The following is a 17,966-nucleotide window of genomic DNA, read 5'->3' on the forward strand; positions in this document are numbered from 1 at the left end:
TTAGGAAGCTGGCATTTTTTTCATTGACCACAGTTAAATTTAACCACAGTTTAGGGTTCAGATGACATGCTAAACCGTGGTTAATATAAAACAGAATTTGTAGTTTTTGACTTCCTCCTCGCAAGCTGCAAGCTCGGGTCAAGCTAGGGGAGTTCTCCTAATGCTAAACCACAGTGTGCAGCATTCTGCCTAAATGAAGTCAATGTATCTAAATGCACCAGACTCCCCACTAAATGCAGCAATAATTAGCTGTCTATCCTGAGAAAACAAGTGTATGCGTTGTTTACCTTCTGAGGAAGTTTTTGTATTGCTCATGCCTTGCTTGTGCCGTCCTCCTCATTATATTCTGGAAAACCTCTCTGTCTAATGCCCATGTTTTCACGCTGGTGACAGCTTTAGGAACAAGCAGGGAAGAAAAGCAAAATTAAGAAGTTAAACAATTCTACAGTAACCCGGGTACACCCAGCGCAAATCCAATGAAGTGAGCACATTGAGGTTCTCCGTGAAACTGAGAAGGCATTCACACTCACAGTGGGATTTTTGTATCACCTTCTTGTTGCAGAAATTGTCAGCGAGTGAAGCTGCAACACCTCGCTGGTGTGATGATATGATTTTACACAGCAACTGCTCATGTTTCACCCTGGACGATTTCTATTCCAGGACAGCTTATAAATGCTGTAAATGAATAATTGGCATTCTCAGCACGATTTCATAGCAAAGAACTAACAATAGCTCAGAGCTTTCTAGGGGAACAGATCCAAGGTGATGCACCCCAGATTTTGTGGGACTACTAGTCCCATCATCCTTGATTGCTGTGCGAGGCTTATGGGAACTAGAGTCCAACAGTATCTGGGAGGCACCACAATAGCTACCCGCTGGGTTAGAGTGCCAGGATAAAGAAAATAGTGTTCAAGTGGGTGGCAGGTGGCAGAGGATCCAATCCCCACAGCAGGTTGCCAGGAACGGATAAGACAACGAAAGTTCTTACCAACTGCTTTTTATTCAATATTTACAGAGAGAGGCTTAGAAATGCAGCCTCTTGGAATAATGACATTGTTCCAAGTAAAGCTCTCCCACTTGCTCATTCGCCAACCCTTCTATGGTTGCCACTTAGGGCCATCTGTCTCCAAGCCCTTTGCTCTCCTACTTTTAAGGCTCGCCAGGTTCTGGAAGATGGTGGATCTGGAATACTTTCTAGTGATAAAGTGTCAGCCAGCTCCTCTGGCTCTGCCTCCTCCTCTCCTATTATTTCCCAACTTTCCCCCTCATCTTCCTCTGAGCTGTGACCTCCCTCAAATGCCTGTTGTAATTCTGAACTGTCTTCTTCTTCTCTGGAAGGGTCAGGCTGGGGAGGTTGTCTCCACCATTCCTCCTATGCTCAGTCCCTGACATCAGGTGGCCTTTGCCCATTCCCTGACCCCCCCCCTAAGTTGCCACATAGGGTTGCTGTGGGGCAGAGATGGATTTTGAGCAGTATGAGCCCTGCAGCCACACCGGGTGTGCAGCCAAGATGGGTGCATTCTCAAAGCCTGGTAAGCGCTTGCCCAGCTTTGGGAAGGAGGCATTAGGGATCTGGCAGGGTCCTAGAGTCCTCCTTCCTCCTTCCCAAAGCCAGGCAAGTGCTTACTGAGCTTTGGGAAGGAGGTAGGAGGGCTCTAGGATCCTGCCAGAGCCTCATGCCTCCTTCCCAAAGGCCAGCTTAAGCTGGTGCCACAAAGGCTGGGGGTAGGGTGTCAAATGCACAGGGTGGTATATTACCACGGTCCACCCCTACATGCAGAAGGATGAAATAGCCCCTTGGTATTTTGCTCTGAACTTTTCAGAGAAAGAATAAAATATAAACAAACTGACGGTCCTTCTTATTAATACCGTGGATAATATTTCTTTCTTTTATGATAATGACTCTTGCTTGCCTGGATGAAGGATAGAGAGGTATATGTAGAAAGTGGCCCATTGTGCAAAAGTAAAATTGACACCTATTGCTCAGCCCATTTTTGCATCTGGCGTTGCTCGCTGTTGGAGTGTGGCCCTTGGAACATTGTCCAGAAGGAAATCTGCCCCTAATATCAAAAGGGCTTCTCATTCCCGCTGCAATATGTATGCATGCTATTAAATACAAATACCCCCCCCCAAAAAAAAATTCTTCAGACTTCCCAGAAGTTAATAACATCCGAGTTGTGCTTAGGATGCTAAGCAGAAACGTCGACAAAGGCTGCTAATTAACATGCACCAAAAACTGCTCAAAACCTGACCTGGGGCTGTAACGAGCTGACAACTCAGGAGCACTTCGTAAAAACAAGAAAAAAAGGGGGGGGAACAAGAGAGAATCAAAATAGAAAGTGGTCATGGCAGATAAACTAATCTGCATGGTGCTGCCTCTTGTATGAGATTAGCAGAAATTGTTCCGTGCTGAGCTTTTCTAAATATGAATTGCATCTGAGCAACATGCAAAAAGATCCTTTTTCCAACAGCACTTCAAGAATCTAACTAGGCTTCTGGAGCTAGGAGTTCTGGGCCAATGCATTGGCCAACAGGCCAGAGAAGGGAACTGTTGCTACTTCAGAGCAGACAGTAGGAACCTCTTAGAGGAACTCACATTTCCAAGAGTGAAAATGATGCACCGATCAGATCCCTATGTACCAGTAACATCCCCAGGTCTTGTTTGGCACTTCATTGTGGGAACATGTCACGGGAAACTACTGGGATGTTTTCCCATACCTATTAGATTAGCCTCTGCCTGCCTGACACATATATTTGTCCATCTGCCTTCCCTGATTAGAGACAGAGACAAAATTTGATTCAGTTTGATTCAGTTCTCATTTAAAGGCAAACCTACCTAAAGCACACTTCCCAAAACTATGTGTGAACTGAAATGCAGCCGGCCTTCAAAATTTGCACTCCTCTGAATTTTGCAGAGCGGTTCTCCAGCCAACTAACATGTACTAAAATGCATATGCTGATTACATACAAATGCATATATTACTGAAAATGGCATGCAAGCGTGCATTATATTAGAGAAAATATTAATAGTCCCTAATATTTTATTAGGGAAAATACACTTTGCACAAATGTGCATATAGGACAAAACTGCGTCCAAGAAAAGGGTATGCTGGGAGAAATTTGCACTAGAATGCTGATGAATTTTTCAGGAGGACTTTTTTTTAAAAAAGAAATAAATAAATTTGCAAACTGAGGTGGAAATGGGGAGGGCTGATCATAAGACTGAAAAACTGAGAAACTGAAACTGACAGATTTGCCCACCTCTAACCCTGAGCTACCTTATTTTGCCCTTTCACCCCTGAACTGCTGCTCCAGTTTTGGAATTCCATTTGCTAAATCCCCTCACAACTGCTTGTTCCGCCAACCTCAGCTGCCCAAGGCCTCATAGCCATAGCTAGAGATGAACAGATGCTGTGCTTCAGAATCTCTATGGCGGGCATGGGGAACCGGGGGTCCTTCAGCTGTTGTTGGACGACAGCTCGCTGACTATTGGTCATGCTCACTGGTCCTGATGAGAGTCCAACAAAGCCACTTCCGCATCTCACGGAGGTGGTGTTGTGGGCGTGGTCTGAGCGAACTCTCGCGATGGAGGCTGAGCGCTCGGCCCCCTCGCGAGATGGGAGTTTCCGCCTCCGTCATACCCGGGTCGACCAATAGGCTTCCCTTCTTTTAAACGAGCCGGAGGCAGGCTCAGCCTCTTCTGCCCTGGCTCTCAGCGCATTGGAAATTTGCATAAAAGAAGAAGGGGGCAGATTACGTTATCCTCTGCCCAGAAATTGGATATTTAATCCCGTAAAGGGGTTCCGGGGGCGGTAGCTTTGTCCTGAGCCTGCGGAGGTCAGGGCCTTATGGCACCCCCCAACGGTGGCCACAGGAGGTGTCCCAGTAGATGTACATCATTGGGCTCCTTTCTGGTGGTTAATTTCTCCCAGACTGTAACACACGGGTTACAGTCGGGTATAGTCGGTTAGGTTCCAATGCCTAAGCCAATACCGCTCAACATCCAAAACCAATAAAGTTGTGGCCTTTTCGCCCACTTAAAATTATTTCACTGTGTCTTGTGTCTTATTTCCTGGGGAGCGAGGGACATAGCCACACAACATCCGGCTCCTCATCCTTGCTGTGCAGCATCAGACCCAAAGCTGCAAGTTTTGTCTCACAAGACCCCCCACATGGCCACTGTACGGCTCTTCTCTGTTTGTCTCATCGTCATTAGAATCTCTTCTATCAGGAACGAGCAGCCTTGGGAGGGTTGCTTTTCCGCTTTTGCAAAATTGTGAAGGATTAAGTAAGTGCACACACCTTTCACCGAGGCCGTCCTTGTGCAGTTGTACAAAATGGCCAGCTCCCCAAACGCTGTCCACACAGGAATCGAAGAGAGGAGTTTGTTTTGCTGAAAGACTTCCAACCTGCCTCCTGCGGGGAGAAAAAGACAGCATCAAAAATGGTGTGCGATTTTACTGACTAGCTACGAGGCAGGTTCCTACAGTCACTTTTATATAAAACATATCCAAAAAACCAGTCAGCCAGGTAATCTAATATCTTAGCTAGTACTTCAGTGTCAGTGTGAACTATCCCTAGCAGTTTAGAACTGAGAACTAAGAATAAATCTCAAAGGATTTTAAAGCCTACAGCTTAAAACCCCTACATGAGCTTTACACCCAATTTTCAATATTTACGGCAAGATAAATTACAATCTCTCCATGAAGATTCCGCTCTGGGCAATTTCTCTTACACCTTTTTTTATATATATTCGTTGATAAATTGATTTTTATTAGAGTTAACAATATTTTACCGCCTTCTGCATCCAAAACTTTATTCCTCGTTTCAGCTAACGGCAAGATTTCATGTGCAGGTGATCTCTGAACGTGGCTGTGTGTTTCTTTGCTGCAATTGCTTCCTTTGAGGCTAAAGAGTCAAATATATCCCAAGTACACTGTCCAGAAAGTAGCTATTTTGCTAAGCATTGAATAATGGTTCTAATATTGGAGGAGCCAGTGGAAATTAGAGGCAAACCTTTTTCGAGGAGGAAAGGACAGTTTTGCTCTCAACGCCGTGTTCAGGGGAGCTATTTCCTCCCTAGTATTGATTTCACTGGTTTAATTAGGAGTAACTCGATTTAGCTATCGACTCAGCTAGAACTACGGCAGTGTTAATTGCACCAAAGGTCAAACTAAACGTGATGGCAGCAGCCATGTTTATTTAAACACACATCTTGGCAAAGTATGCCTGCCTGCCTCATTGTGAATGTCAAAGCGGGGTATAGGGGTGAAGGAGCTGAATCTGCCCCACAGTCTCACTCCAGACATTTGCCTTGCAGTGCTGCTTACTTCCCATATTGTAAGAAGAGGAGCCCTGCAGGATTAGCCATTGATATGCCCCAATGGCAGAGTGGTGCCTGCTCTGGTTATCTTCCACTTGGACTACTGCAATGCGCTCTACGTGGGGCTACCTTTGAAGGTGACCCAGAAACTGCAACTAATCCAGAATGCGGCAGCTAGACCGGTGATTGGGAGCGGCCGCCGAGACCACATAACACTGGTCCTGAAAGACCTACATTGGCTCCCGGTACATTTCCAAGCACAATTCAAAGTGTTGGTGCTGACCTTTAAAGCCCTAAAGGGCCCCAGCCCAGTATACCTGAAGGAGCATCTCCACCTCCATCATTCTGCCCAGACACTGAGGCCCAGCTCCGAGGGCCTTCTGGCGGTTCCCTCCCTGCATGAAGTGAGGTTACAAGGAACCAGGCAGAGGACCTTCTCGGTAGTGGCGCCCGCCCTGTGGAACGCCCTCCCACCAGATGTCAAGGAAATGAACAACTATCTGACTTTTAGAAGACATCTGAAGGCAGCCCTGTTTAGGGAAGTTTTTAATGTTTGATGTTTTATTGCTTAATATTATTATTATTATTATTCAGTTGGGAGCCGCCCAGAATGGCTGGGGAAACCCAGCCAGATGGGCAGGGTAATAATAATAATAATAATAATATCAAAAGCAGGCTATGAGCACAACAATGAATCGGGGTGTTGGGAAAATCTGAGATATGCCTTCTCAGAAGTAAGTGCCACTGAATTCAATGGAGCACACTCTCAAGTTACATCGGGTTGTACATGAGTAAAGTGACAGTCACAACATATCTAAAGTACTACAACTGGGGAGCTGTAGTTTGTTAAGGGCGCTGAGAATTGTTAGGAGACCCCTGTTCCCCTCCCAGAGCTACAATTTCATGGAATCATAGAGTTGTAGAATTCATAGGGATCCTGGGGTCATCCTAGTCCAATCCCTTGCAATACAGGAATCCCAACTAAGGCATCCATGACAGATGACCATCCAACCTCTGCTTGAAAGGAGTCCATTCCACTCTCAAACAGCTCATACTGTCAGAAAGTTTTTCCTGACGTTTAGTCGGAGTCTCCTTTCTTGCAATTTTCCGGGGTGCGATTTAAGAATCAAACCCCCTTCACAGAGAACTCTGGGAACCGAGGCTCGGAGAGGGGAACAAGGGTTTCCTTACAACCCTCAGCAACCTTAAACATAGATGGGTTTAGCTGTCCTGAAGCTGAGGCTCCAATACTTTGGCCACCTCATGAGAAGAGAAGACTCCCTGGAAAAGACCCTGATGTTGGGAAAGATGGAGGGCACAAGGAGAAGGGGACGTCAGAGGACAAGATGGTTGGACAGTGTTCTTGAAGCCACCAACATGACTCTGACCAAACTGCGGGAGGCAGTGGAAGACAGGAGTGCCTGGCATGCTCTGGTCCATGGGGTCACGAAGGGTCAGACACAACTAAACAACAACAACAAAAGTGGGAGAAATAAAAAGGGAAAGCTGTCTCCATAATTCTTGCGAGCATTTCTGGGATAGGGAAAGGTGGGCTATCCAGCTGGCCATTTATAAACGGATAATACTAATAATGACTCATCTCATAGGGCTGTTGTGATGGATGGATGAGGTAGGAAGGCACTTAAAGCACAACACACATTATTACAATGCTCCTCTTGCGGTCATAAATAATAGTTGATTTGCCTAGAAACATCGCTGGCCACAGTAGCTAATGGAACTTCTGGGTTCAGACACAGTGTGCAGTTTACAGAGACAAAAGGATTGCCCTGCTTGTAAACTATCAAGGAGATGGATGCTGGATGAGATGAAGCAAAGCCCTATCTTCCATTTGGGCTGCAATATTAGAGTCATAGAATTGTAGAGTTGGAGGGGGGCCACAAGGATCATCTAGTCCAACCCCCTGCAATGCAGGAATCTTCTGCCCAGCATGGGGCTCGGACCCAAAACCCTGAGTTTAAGAGTTTAACCATATCTACTCAGAAGCAAGTCCTACTTAATTCAACAGGATTCACTCCCAGGTAAGTGGGGCTAAGATTGCAGCATAGCACATTCATACCAAGTCTAAGTAGCAAAACTCCCAGTGCTAGCCATTTAAATGTACAACTTAATGTGGTTTACTAACCTGCCAGTACAAATATATGGTTGCCCGGCTCTCCTTGTTTGATTATGTAGCTCCCTTGCTGGTACGTTCTCCCATACATACATTCCACCATATCTCTGATCTGCTGCGGGTCCAGCCTCTTCAGAAATTGGTTTCTACTCAGGGCATCTGTGATGAGCTTTTTCTCACTTATATTCAGTAAACCAGAGAGAGGAGGAGAGAAAGAAAGAAAGAAAGAAAGAAAGAAAGAAAGAAAGAAAGAAAGAAAGAAAGAAAGAAAGAAAGAAAGAAAGAAAGAAAGGCAAAAGTCATGTTCATTTGCAGCATATAAATGGATTGCATTATGCACAACTTCTGGTATTCACAGTCCAGTGCCCAGGAAGGTAGTTTACATTTTTCTCTGCAACCTAAAACATCCATCACATAGGAAGTTGCTGCTTTAACTACTTGTCCATCTAGCCTAGCACTGCCTGAGCTAGGGATGGGAGGATCTGTAGATTTCGATTCTCTTAAGTTTCTCAATTTCCCCATTTTAAATTCAGTCCTCCACATTTCTGCAGCGGTTTGCAGGGTGCTGTTGTTGTTATTAAATCCTCAGGAAGATTCTTCAGTATTTTAGTGTGATTTTCTCCTGCTACCGGTAAACACAATTCTGCCCACAGTTTTGACTAGTGTGCATGTTTTTCGCAAGCAGCTTCTCCTAATATAATGCATTTTTTTTTTTGTTTCACAAACATGTGCATTTTTATGCACACCTTCCCCTAACATATGCATTTTTGTAAACACCGATCGGCTGGAGATCAGCATCACAGGATTTGGAAAAGGGTGAGTTTTGAAGGGTGGCTGTCTTTCAGTTCTCATACTGTGCAGCTCTGATACATTCTTGCTTAACTGCGACCTGAATTGAATTCTGTCCCCCTGCCCCTTGCCCTGCATCTCTACTGGCAACAGCTCTCTAAGGTCTCAGGCTGAAGCCTGTCACATCACTTGCTGCCTGATCCTTCAAACAGGATATGCCAGGGACTCAGCTTGGCGATGTGGGCCCGGAAAATTTGTTGTACCATTTGTTGCAACTGAATCCTTCCCAAAAATACTTACAGCATGGAAGCATACACTCACACACAAACAAACACAGGCAGAGATTACATTTTTGTTGGCTCCATGATGAGATTCAGAAGATTGAACCATATGATTAATAAGTAGGAACAGGGCTGTGGTTGTAATTTATCAAATGTGAAATCTGGCTGAAGTTGCATGCAATGGAACTCAATGGAACGCTAAGAAGATTGTTCCATCAGTGCTGTTGGTGTAACATGAACAATGGGTTGAACAACACAGTGCTTGGTCTCATGTCTTGAGGAGCACATCCCCCCATGCTTGGATGTTCTGCGATAAGGGTGCCAGGTGCATTGGGTTACCTTAGCACAGGCGCCCCCAAACTTCGGCCCTCCAGATGTTTTGGACTACAATTCCCATCTTCCCCGACCACCGGTCCTGTTAGCTAGGGATCATGGGAGTTGTAGGCCAAAAGATCTGGAGGGCCGCAGTTTGGGGATGCCTGCCTTAGCAACACCAGTGAGGTCAAGCGAACTTTCACAAGTCTCCAAGAAGTGCAAGCATTTCTGCCTGCAAGATGGAATGATCTTTGCTCCCATTGCCCTGTGCTCTGGGAGCACTCTGGGTGTTGTCCTGAACCTCCCAAGCACATTTGGGGAAGGTGTGGGAAGAGTAGAAGGTGGGGAAGTCCCATTGCGCTAGCAGGACTTGTGGATTTGAATCCAGCCCATGGTTCTACCAGAATGATACTCTGTTCTGAAACTGCAAACTGACTGACAGACATCAGCAATGCTTCCATCCAATTACCTGTGCATTGCTTTTGGCGATTTTTAGAATTTGCAATGCCAAAGCAACGTCTTTTCACCTTAGAGCAGACCCTTTCCTGTGCTCTCCTGTTTTGCCTCTGAGAAACTTGAAAGCAACTCATGAAGGCAACAACCCTCTCTTGTTGTTTTCCCCAGCAGCCGGTGCTCACTGGCCTTTGAACACAGAGGTTGCACACAGTCATAATATGACAAGCAGCCATTGATGGATCTATCCTCCATGCATCTCTATGGGGGCTTCAAGGCTGTTGTTGTTTAGGGGTGGAATTCAAACACATACTGGGAAATTCAAGTTTGTGCCATTTAAGCTGATCTGGAGCATTTTTGGAGCAAATCCATTTCACTGACCCCCTTTTTCAAAAGGGAAAAGGAGGGGATATGAAAATGCACTGGGAAGTGTAGGACTTCCTTGACACAACGTCAACAACCCCCTATGCAAACAAACCAGAATGAATAATGAAAAATACAAAGGCAATGTCAAGTCTCGCCACAACCTTTTGCTAACTAGTCAGGATAAACGCTCAATAATCAGGTTGTCTGGAAGTGACCCCTAGTGCCTTTTTCAAGTACAGTGGTACCTCATTTTACTAACTTAATCCGTTCCGGAAGTCCATTCTTAAACCGAAACCATTCTTAAACCGAGGCGTGCTTTCCCTAATAAGGCCTCCTGCCGCTGGTGCCCTTCCACCATTTGGATTCCGTTCATAGCTACCAAGTCTCCCGTATTCCCCAGGAAATCCCCGTTTTTTAAGCTGTTCCTAGCTGAAAAAACGGATTTTTTTGTTTTTCCCCGGTTTATTCTGGCGCGGAGGCCATTTTGGCCTCACTTCTGAGCCTCACTTCTGAGCATGCTCCGCCCAGTTCCAAAATGGCGGCAGCACTACTTCCGGTCTGCTACTTCCGGCCCAGTCCCTTATTTCTCCGACAGCAACTTGGCAGGTATGATTCCGTTCTTAGACTGAGGGAAAGTTCCGGTTTTGCGGAGTTCGTAAACTGAATCGTCCATAAACAGGGCTGTTCTTAAACCGAGGTACTACTGTAATCAAAACTGGTGGTCATCACTAAATCCTGGGTCAGCAAGTTCTATCACACCCATAGCTAGGTGAATAAGCATTTCCTATAGCCTGTACCAAATCTCAGTCTTCTCCATAAAAGAAAACAATGCCCGACCTGAAGAATATGGAGCAGATGATTCAGCAGGGGAAACACAGCCCAGAACAAGTAAGGAGGTAGTACAAGAATACTTGGCTAGTTTAGATGTATTCAAGTCTCCAGGGCCAGATGAACTACATCCAAGAGTATTAAAAGAACTGGCAGAGGTGATTTCAGAACCACTGGCAATAATCTTTGATAATTCCTGGAGAACAGGCGAAGTTCCAGCAGACTGGAGGAGGGCAAATGTTGTCCCTATTTTCAAAAAGGGGAAAAGAGAGGACCCAAACAATTACCGCCCAGTAAGCCTGACATCAATACCAGGAAAGATTCTAGAGCAGATCATCAAGCAAACAGTCTGTGAGCACCTAGAAAGAAACTCTGTGATCACTAAAAGTCAGCATGGGTTTCTGAAAAATAAGTCATGTCAGACTAATCTGATCTCATTTTTTGACAAAATTACAAGCCTGGTAGATGAAGGGAACGCTGTGGATGTAGCCTATCTTGATTTCAGCAAGGCCTTTGACAAGGTGCCCCATCATATTCTTGTAAAGAAGCTGGTAAAATGCAGGCTAGACAATGCTACCATTCAGTGGATTTGTAACTGGCTGACTGACCGAACCCAAAGGGTGCTCATCAATGGCTCCTCCTCATCCTGGAGAGTAGTGACTAGTGGGGTGCCATAGGGTTCTGTCTTGGGCCCAGTCTTATTCAACATCTTTATCAATGACTTGGATGATGGGCTTGAGGGCATCCTGAGCAAGTTTGCGGACGACACCAAATTGGGAGGGGTGGCTAATACCCCAGAGGACAGGATCACACTTCAAAATGACCTTAACAGATTAGACAACTGGGCCAAAGCAAACAAGATGAATTTTAACAAGGAGAAATGTAAGGTACTACACTTGGGCAAAAAAAATGAAAAGCACAAATACAGGATGGGTGACACCTGGCTTGAGAGCAGTACATGTGAAAAGGATCTAGGAGTCTTGGTAGACCACAGACTTGACATGAGTCAGCAGTGTGATGCAGCAGCTAAAAAAGCCAATGCAATTCTGGGCTGCATCAATAGGAGTATAGCATCTAGATCTAGGGAAGTAATAGTACCACTGTATTCTGCTCTGGTCAGACCTCACCTGGAGTACTGTGTCCAGTTCTGGGCACCACAGTTCAAGAAGGATACTGACAAGCTGGAACGTGTCCAGAAGAGGGCAACCAAAATGGTCAAAGGCCTGGAAACGATGCCTTATGAGGAACGGCTTAGGGAGCTGGGTATGTTTAGCCTGGAGAAGAGAAGGTTAAGGGGTGATATGATAGCCATGTTCAAATATATGAAAGGATGTCATATAGAAGGGGGTGAAAGTTTGTTTTCTGCTGCTCCAGAGAAGCGGACACGGAGCAATGGATTAAAACTTCAAGAAAGAAGATTCCACCTAAACATTAGGAAGAACTTCCTGACAGTAAGAGCTGTTCGGCAGTGGAATTTGCTACCAAGGAGTGTGGTGGAGTCTCCTTCTTTGGAGGTCTTTAAGCAGAGGCTTGACAGGCATATGTCAAGAATGCTTTGATGGTGTTTCCTGCTTGGCAAGGGGTTGGACTGGATGGCCCTCGTGGTCTCTTCCAACTCTATGATTCTATGATTCTATGAATCTCCAGTCAGAAGCAATGGCTGAATATTCTGGTATTATGGGAACGGTAGAAAAACTTCTCTGTTTTTCTGCACACCACACACCATTTAATTTACCTTTACCACATCCCTCTTCAGTCCTATTCCCTCCACTAAACTAAGATGACTCAAGCTATGTAGACTTCTTGCAAAAGCCAGGAGGGGAAAAGCTGTGACCCTCCAGATGTTGCGGACTTGAAATCCCATCAGCCCCAGCCAGCATGGTCAATTTTATACATTTATCATTTCATAAAATTTATATACCGCTTGTTTGTAAGGAATGTGGAGAGCTGGAGTCCAATGAAACCTAGAGAGCTGAAGGTTAGTCACTCCATCTTACCCTATTCTTGGCATCCATCTGTCTCGAGAGACAATAGATCGTGGCCTTGCTGATGTAGTCCAAAGGAAAGCAGAGCAATACGTTTGGCACCAGCTTGGCTGCAGGAGTTGCTGGAAGGAGGCCCACAAGATGCCATCCAACCATCTTAGGGACTCCACTCTGGATTTAGGTAGGATTTGCTCTTTAGCATTTATTTTCCCGAAGATGTCTCGCAAGGCAGCAGAAGCTTAGGATCAGAGTTTTCCTTCTCCTACATGGGCTACCTTCCCAGGTTGATGAGCCCCACCTGCCATAGCTGCCCAGTCTCCCGTATTCCCTGGGAAATCCCCGTTTTTCCAGCTGTTCCTAGCTGAAAAAAACGGATGTTTTTCATTTTCCCCCGGTTTATTCTGGCGTGGCGGCCATTTTGGAACTGGGCGGAGCAAGCTCAGAAGCGACTTTTGATGCTGCTCTGCCCAGTTCCAAAATGGCTGCAGTGCGACTTCTGGCGCGGCGGCCATTTTGGAACTGGGCAAAGCAGCATCAAAAGTCACTTCTGAGCATGCTCCGCCCAGTTCCAAAATGGCGGCAGCGCTACTTCCGGTCTGCTACTTCCGCCCGGTCCCTTATTTCTCTGACAGCAACTTGGCAGGTATGCCACCTGCCCCTCTTCCCTCTACAGCATGTGCAGAAACTGCCTTCTTGACCACTGGACCCACCATTGGTCTTGGCCACAAAATCTGCCTGAAATGTATTCGGAGTCGAGAGTGAATTTCATGCTCTTTATTCGGCTTGTAGTAGCAACAGAAGAAGAAGAGGATTCAGCTTCTAGGATTCAGCTCAGTACATAGCACTGCCAGAGCCTGTCTTTACACACAGGGGAAGTCCCTAACTCACCGAGGGTTTGAGACCCATCGGCTACCTTACAGTAACTGTGTGAAACACTCTTTAGGGCGAAGAGGGGAGAACCTCCAGCTCTCCAAATGCTATTGGAACAACAACACCAAAGGCGTCACAGGTTCTTCATAGCAACACTCCATGAAACACGCACTGTATGAGCCCAAGAAACTGAGAAATTGAAATATATTTATTCATTTGCAACTGAATGGATCTGAATCCACATCTAACTAACTTGAAGGGCAACCTTTGCCCCGGAACGCCGTGCTTTCATTATTGCCCGTGTGAGGCTCATCCATCTAAGGAAGCAAATCTCAACACAGTACTTTGGAAACCCTCCAGGGTCTCTTCCGACTTGCATTCATAAAACAAAGTAAAACTGTCCCAGGCAACGAGGCTTTGCTGCAAAATCTCCAGAGGGCACCTTAAGAGTGAATGATCACTTCCCGTTTTGCAGCTTGATTCATTTTCTTTATTACCTGTGCAGCAAGCTTGAAAACGAAGAACGGCAATGATAAAAGCCTAGAAAAATAAAACCAGAGGCACAGAAGTCATGGCGTTTCCTGGCCGAAATGGAAACTTTCGGCATTTAGGAAACTTTAGGCCTAGCAAATTGCATTGTATATAGGTCACAATGTTCAGTTGAAAACAAATTTTCTAAGTATAGGCTAACCCCCACTGCCATCTTGCATAAGTGGTTTTTTTTCTTCTTCTTTACATCAGGAATTCCTAATTAGACCCAAATATTAAACATTTCCACAGAGTTGGCCAATGTATTAGATACAGTCCCTAAGGGACCAATTCAGGCTACCTTGATATTTCACTCTCGTGACGATGGTCCCTCATGAAAGCTGAATTTTGGTTTTCCCCATGGCTTAATTGTCTTGGTTTTCCATCTTTACTTCCCCCACCCCATCTGATCCTATTATATCTTAAAAGCACTGTAGGGAAAAAAGCAAAATACGAGAGAGAGAGAGAGAGAGAGAGAGAGAGAGAGAGAGAGAGAATGAGAGTGCAGTAGTTCACAGAACTTGCCGTTTCCAAGAGTTTTTGAACAGTACAGTGAGTTCTCAATGATGGTTGCATGGCTAGCTTCAGGAAATAGCCTCCTCAAATGAAACGGTGATATGCTGCAATGTGTCTCCTCCCTAGGCACCAAAGGAGTGGCAAACCAGCATTGGCCCAGTTTCTATGAGGGATGCTGCTGCCAAGGGGAAGAGAGGTCAAGACTTGGGCACCTCCATCTGGTCCTGGTCATTTGATGTTACCACTAGGGCAGACATGGCCAAACTTGGCTCTCCAGCTTTTTTGGGACTACAATTCCCATCATCCCTGACCACTGGTCCTGTTAGCTAGGGATGATGGGAGTTGTAGTCCCAAAACAGCTGGAGGGCCAAGTCTGGCCATGCCTGCACTAGGGGGAGCCACACTGCAGCTGCTCTCACATGGCAGAAGGTCCTGGCAGAAGGGCCTTGGAGGATCCATACAGAATCACTCTTTGTTCCAACCCACTGTTACACACAGCCTATAAACCAGGCATCCCCAAACTTCGGCCCTCCAGATGTTTTGGACTACAATTCCCATCTTCCCCAGCCACTGGTCCTGTTAGCTAGGGATCATGGGAGTTGTAGGCCAAAACACATGGAGGGCCACAGTTTAGGGATGCCTGCTATAAACTAATGAACCAAACGTACAGTCTATTCTTTTTCTAATTATTACTTTCCTATCAACTTACTCTCCACTCCCATTGCCAACCATTCAATTTGTAATTTTTATTTGCACGGGTGTGCTTATTTATCACCGGGAACATAAAGAAACATTAACTCCATTAAAGGCCCGCCTGGCGCAGTTACATTCTCCCTATAAACGTTGATTGATGAAACAAAAATTACAAACTTCACCCTGCTTCCCCATTAAATTTTCTCAGGGTAGTAATTAGTGGGTGCATAATCGTACACAATCACCTGCATTATATGATATTGAAGTGGGGCGGAAACACAAATTACGAGGTTCAAACATCAAGAGCTGAAGGGAAAATGGAAAACAAAATTGCAAGGAGGAATAAAGAGAAACCAAAGCAAAAATTAGAGGAATTAAAGGGACAATCCACTGGGAATCTCTCCTGCATAATCCCATAGACATTAACGGGAGCTGAGTTGTGCAATGGCATTATACTGCTCTTACACAACTCCCATTCACTTCAATGGGGTGCATGTAGAATCTTGCAGCAGGCCACACTCACAGGATCCAAGCAGTGGTGGTTGATATAATAATAATAATAATAATAATAATAATAATAATAATAATAATAATTTATACCCCGCCACTCTGGGCGGCTCCCAACAGAATATTTAAAACATGATAAAACATCTAACATTAAAAACTTCCCTAAACAGGGCTGCCTTCAGATGTCTTCTAAAAGTCAGATAGTTGTTTATTTCCTTGAGGGCATTCCACAGGGCGGGCGCCACTACTGAGAAGTCCCTCTGCCTGGTTGAGTGGCAGGAGAGACAACCTGCTTCCATTTGATTTAGCCTCACACTTCCTAAGGCAGCTTCCCCAACCTGGCGTCCTCCAGATGTCCTGGACTACAAAAAGCAGGTGTTGTGAGAACTTATTATTGCTTAGACACTTAAACTTCAAGCTTGGAAGTGTAAACATCCAGTGTCTATTTTGCAATTATCTGACGACCTCACAGCCCTTGGTACATTTGAACATACTTCTTCTAAACGTCAACCCTATCTGGACATTTGGATGGCTTGTATCAACTTATATGTTTAAATTAAAATGGATGCACAGGCTTCTTCCTCCCCCCTTTCACTCCCCCCCTTTCTCTGTGTTTTATTTTGTCTGTTTTCTCCTTTGTTGAATTGGTTATTAAAAACACACACACTTATATCAAAATGTCCTTTTTCTGATGCCAACTAAAAATATTCCAAGGCCAACTACGCTATGCAAATTAGATGCAATGGGAACATTTTCTCAGATAAAAAACCTATGCACAATATAGACTAATTTGCATGGGATCCCCCCCCCCACCAAATAAAATTTTCCAGTTCATTTTTCCCCAGGAAACCCATATCACTGGTCCTATGGGACTGATATTCACGACATACAAGTCGTGTGCTCCCATGCATAGACTGGAAGACAGTATAATACAGGGGTCAGCAAACTTTTTCAGCAGGGGGCCGGTCCACTGTCCCCCAGACCTTGTGGGGGGCCGGACTATTTTTTTGGGGGGGGTGAATGAATTCCTATGCCCCACATGCATTTTAAATAAAAGGACACATTCTACTCATGTAAAAACACGCTGATTCCTGGACTGTCCTCGGGCCGGATTTAGAAGACAATTGGGCTAGATCCGGACCCCGGGCCTTAGTTTGCCTACCCATGGTATAATACTTAGCCAGGCATTTCCTTACAATTTATTCTAGGAAACCTTGGCTTCCTTTCCTCATATGGATGCTAACAATAGGCATGCAACCACAACACAGTGAAAAATGTGGGGTGAGGGGAGAGAATAGAGCAGGCATCCCCAAACTTCGGCCCTCCAGATGTTTTGGACTACAATTCCCATCTTCCCCGACCACTGGTCCTGTTAGCTAGGGATCATGGGAGTTGTAGGCCAAAACATCTGGAGGGCCGCAGTTTGGGGATGCCTGGAATAGAGCAACCCTTCCTTTATTTGTTCCCTCCCTAATTTTTATTGTAATTATTATCATGTTCTCTGGCACTTTGGCTAGCCTTCTTTGGCAATCTACGAGTGGAGAAATATCCCCATTCATACACTGGACGAGATACCGTTCGTGACAGCTATGTATAGTTTGAGAATCAAACGGGGCTGCTGCACACTGTACATTTCATTTATTAGTACTTCTCTTTCGTAAGCTATGTTTCCAAACACACCAGGAATGCGCTTCAAAAGCCAGATCTGTTTTACGACGGGATGGGTTGCTCTGGCACTCATCTTAGTGATAATGACATGTTTTGGAAGGGGATCTGTTGGTTGGAAAACATTTCGAGCTCAGTCTCTGTTGCTTGGGGAGTTGGGTGGGGGGAGCTGCTAAATCCAACCTAATAACTGTAACTTGAGATAAAAAACCAACTTCATTTCCCCCCCCCCCATAACATATCTTGGCTTTTCCCTTGCTGTCCTACAGGCACTCTTCCTTGGGTTGCAAAATAGATTCTTATCATTTAGATTTCTTACTTGCCCTTCCCCACAAGTACGAAAATCAGAATTTAGCACTTGTCCTGCCAGGAGACAACCTGCTGATTGGATTTTGTGTTTTGCTGCTGTGTTGACTGTACTAATAAATTGCCTTTATCCAGGGGGAGGAAGATGCAGAGAAAAATGGGGCTGTTGGGCCATTGCTCTACCTACGTAGTTCAAGATCCTCCTGCTCTGGCCAGCAAGGTTTCTGGGATTTCCTGGTGCTAATATCCAAGTTCCTTTGTGACTGGAGATGCCGGGGGTTGCCTGTGGTCTTGCGCATAAAGGGCAGTATTTTTTTTAAAAAAAATACCTATAATAGCTACATTTGAAAGATGGGCTAAGCAAACACCCAACGACAACAGGTAGATTGAAAAAGCGAAACGGATCCCTT

At 45.3% G+C, this 17,966-nt stretch overlaps 1 protein-coding gene across 1 annotated transcript in view; it reads right to left on the reverse strand.

Annotated features, from left to right (window-relative positions):
- The window catches only part of PRKG2 (protein kinase cGMP-dependent 2), a 73,012-nt gene that overhangs the window by 42,130 nt on the left and 12,916 nt on the right, over nt 1-17,966 (reverse strand). Inside the window, exons 3-5 of the mRNA XM_035112345.2 lie at nt 7,467-7,633; nt 4,303-4,416; nt 288-393 (exon numbers count right to left, since the gene is read on the reverse strand). Of these exons, the coding sequence (XP_034968236.2) occupies nt 288-393; nt 4,303-4,416; nt 7,467-7,633 (387 nt within the window). The remainder of the gene's footprint in view (nt 1-287; nt 394-4,302; nt 4,417-7,466; nt 7,634-17,966) is intronic.

This window comes from Zootoca vivipara, chromosome 9 (assembly GCF_963506605.1).
Source record: "Zootoca vivipara chromosome 9, rZooViv1.1, whole genome shotgun sequence".
Classification (NCBI taxonomy): Eukaryota; Metazoa; Chordata; class Lepidosauria; order Squamata; family Lacertidae; genus Zootoca; species Zootoca vivipara.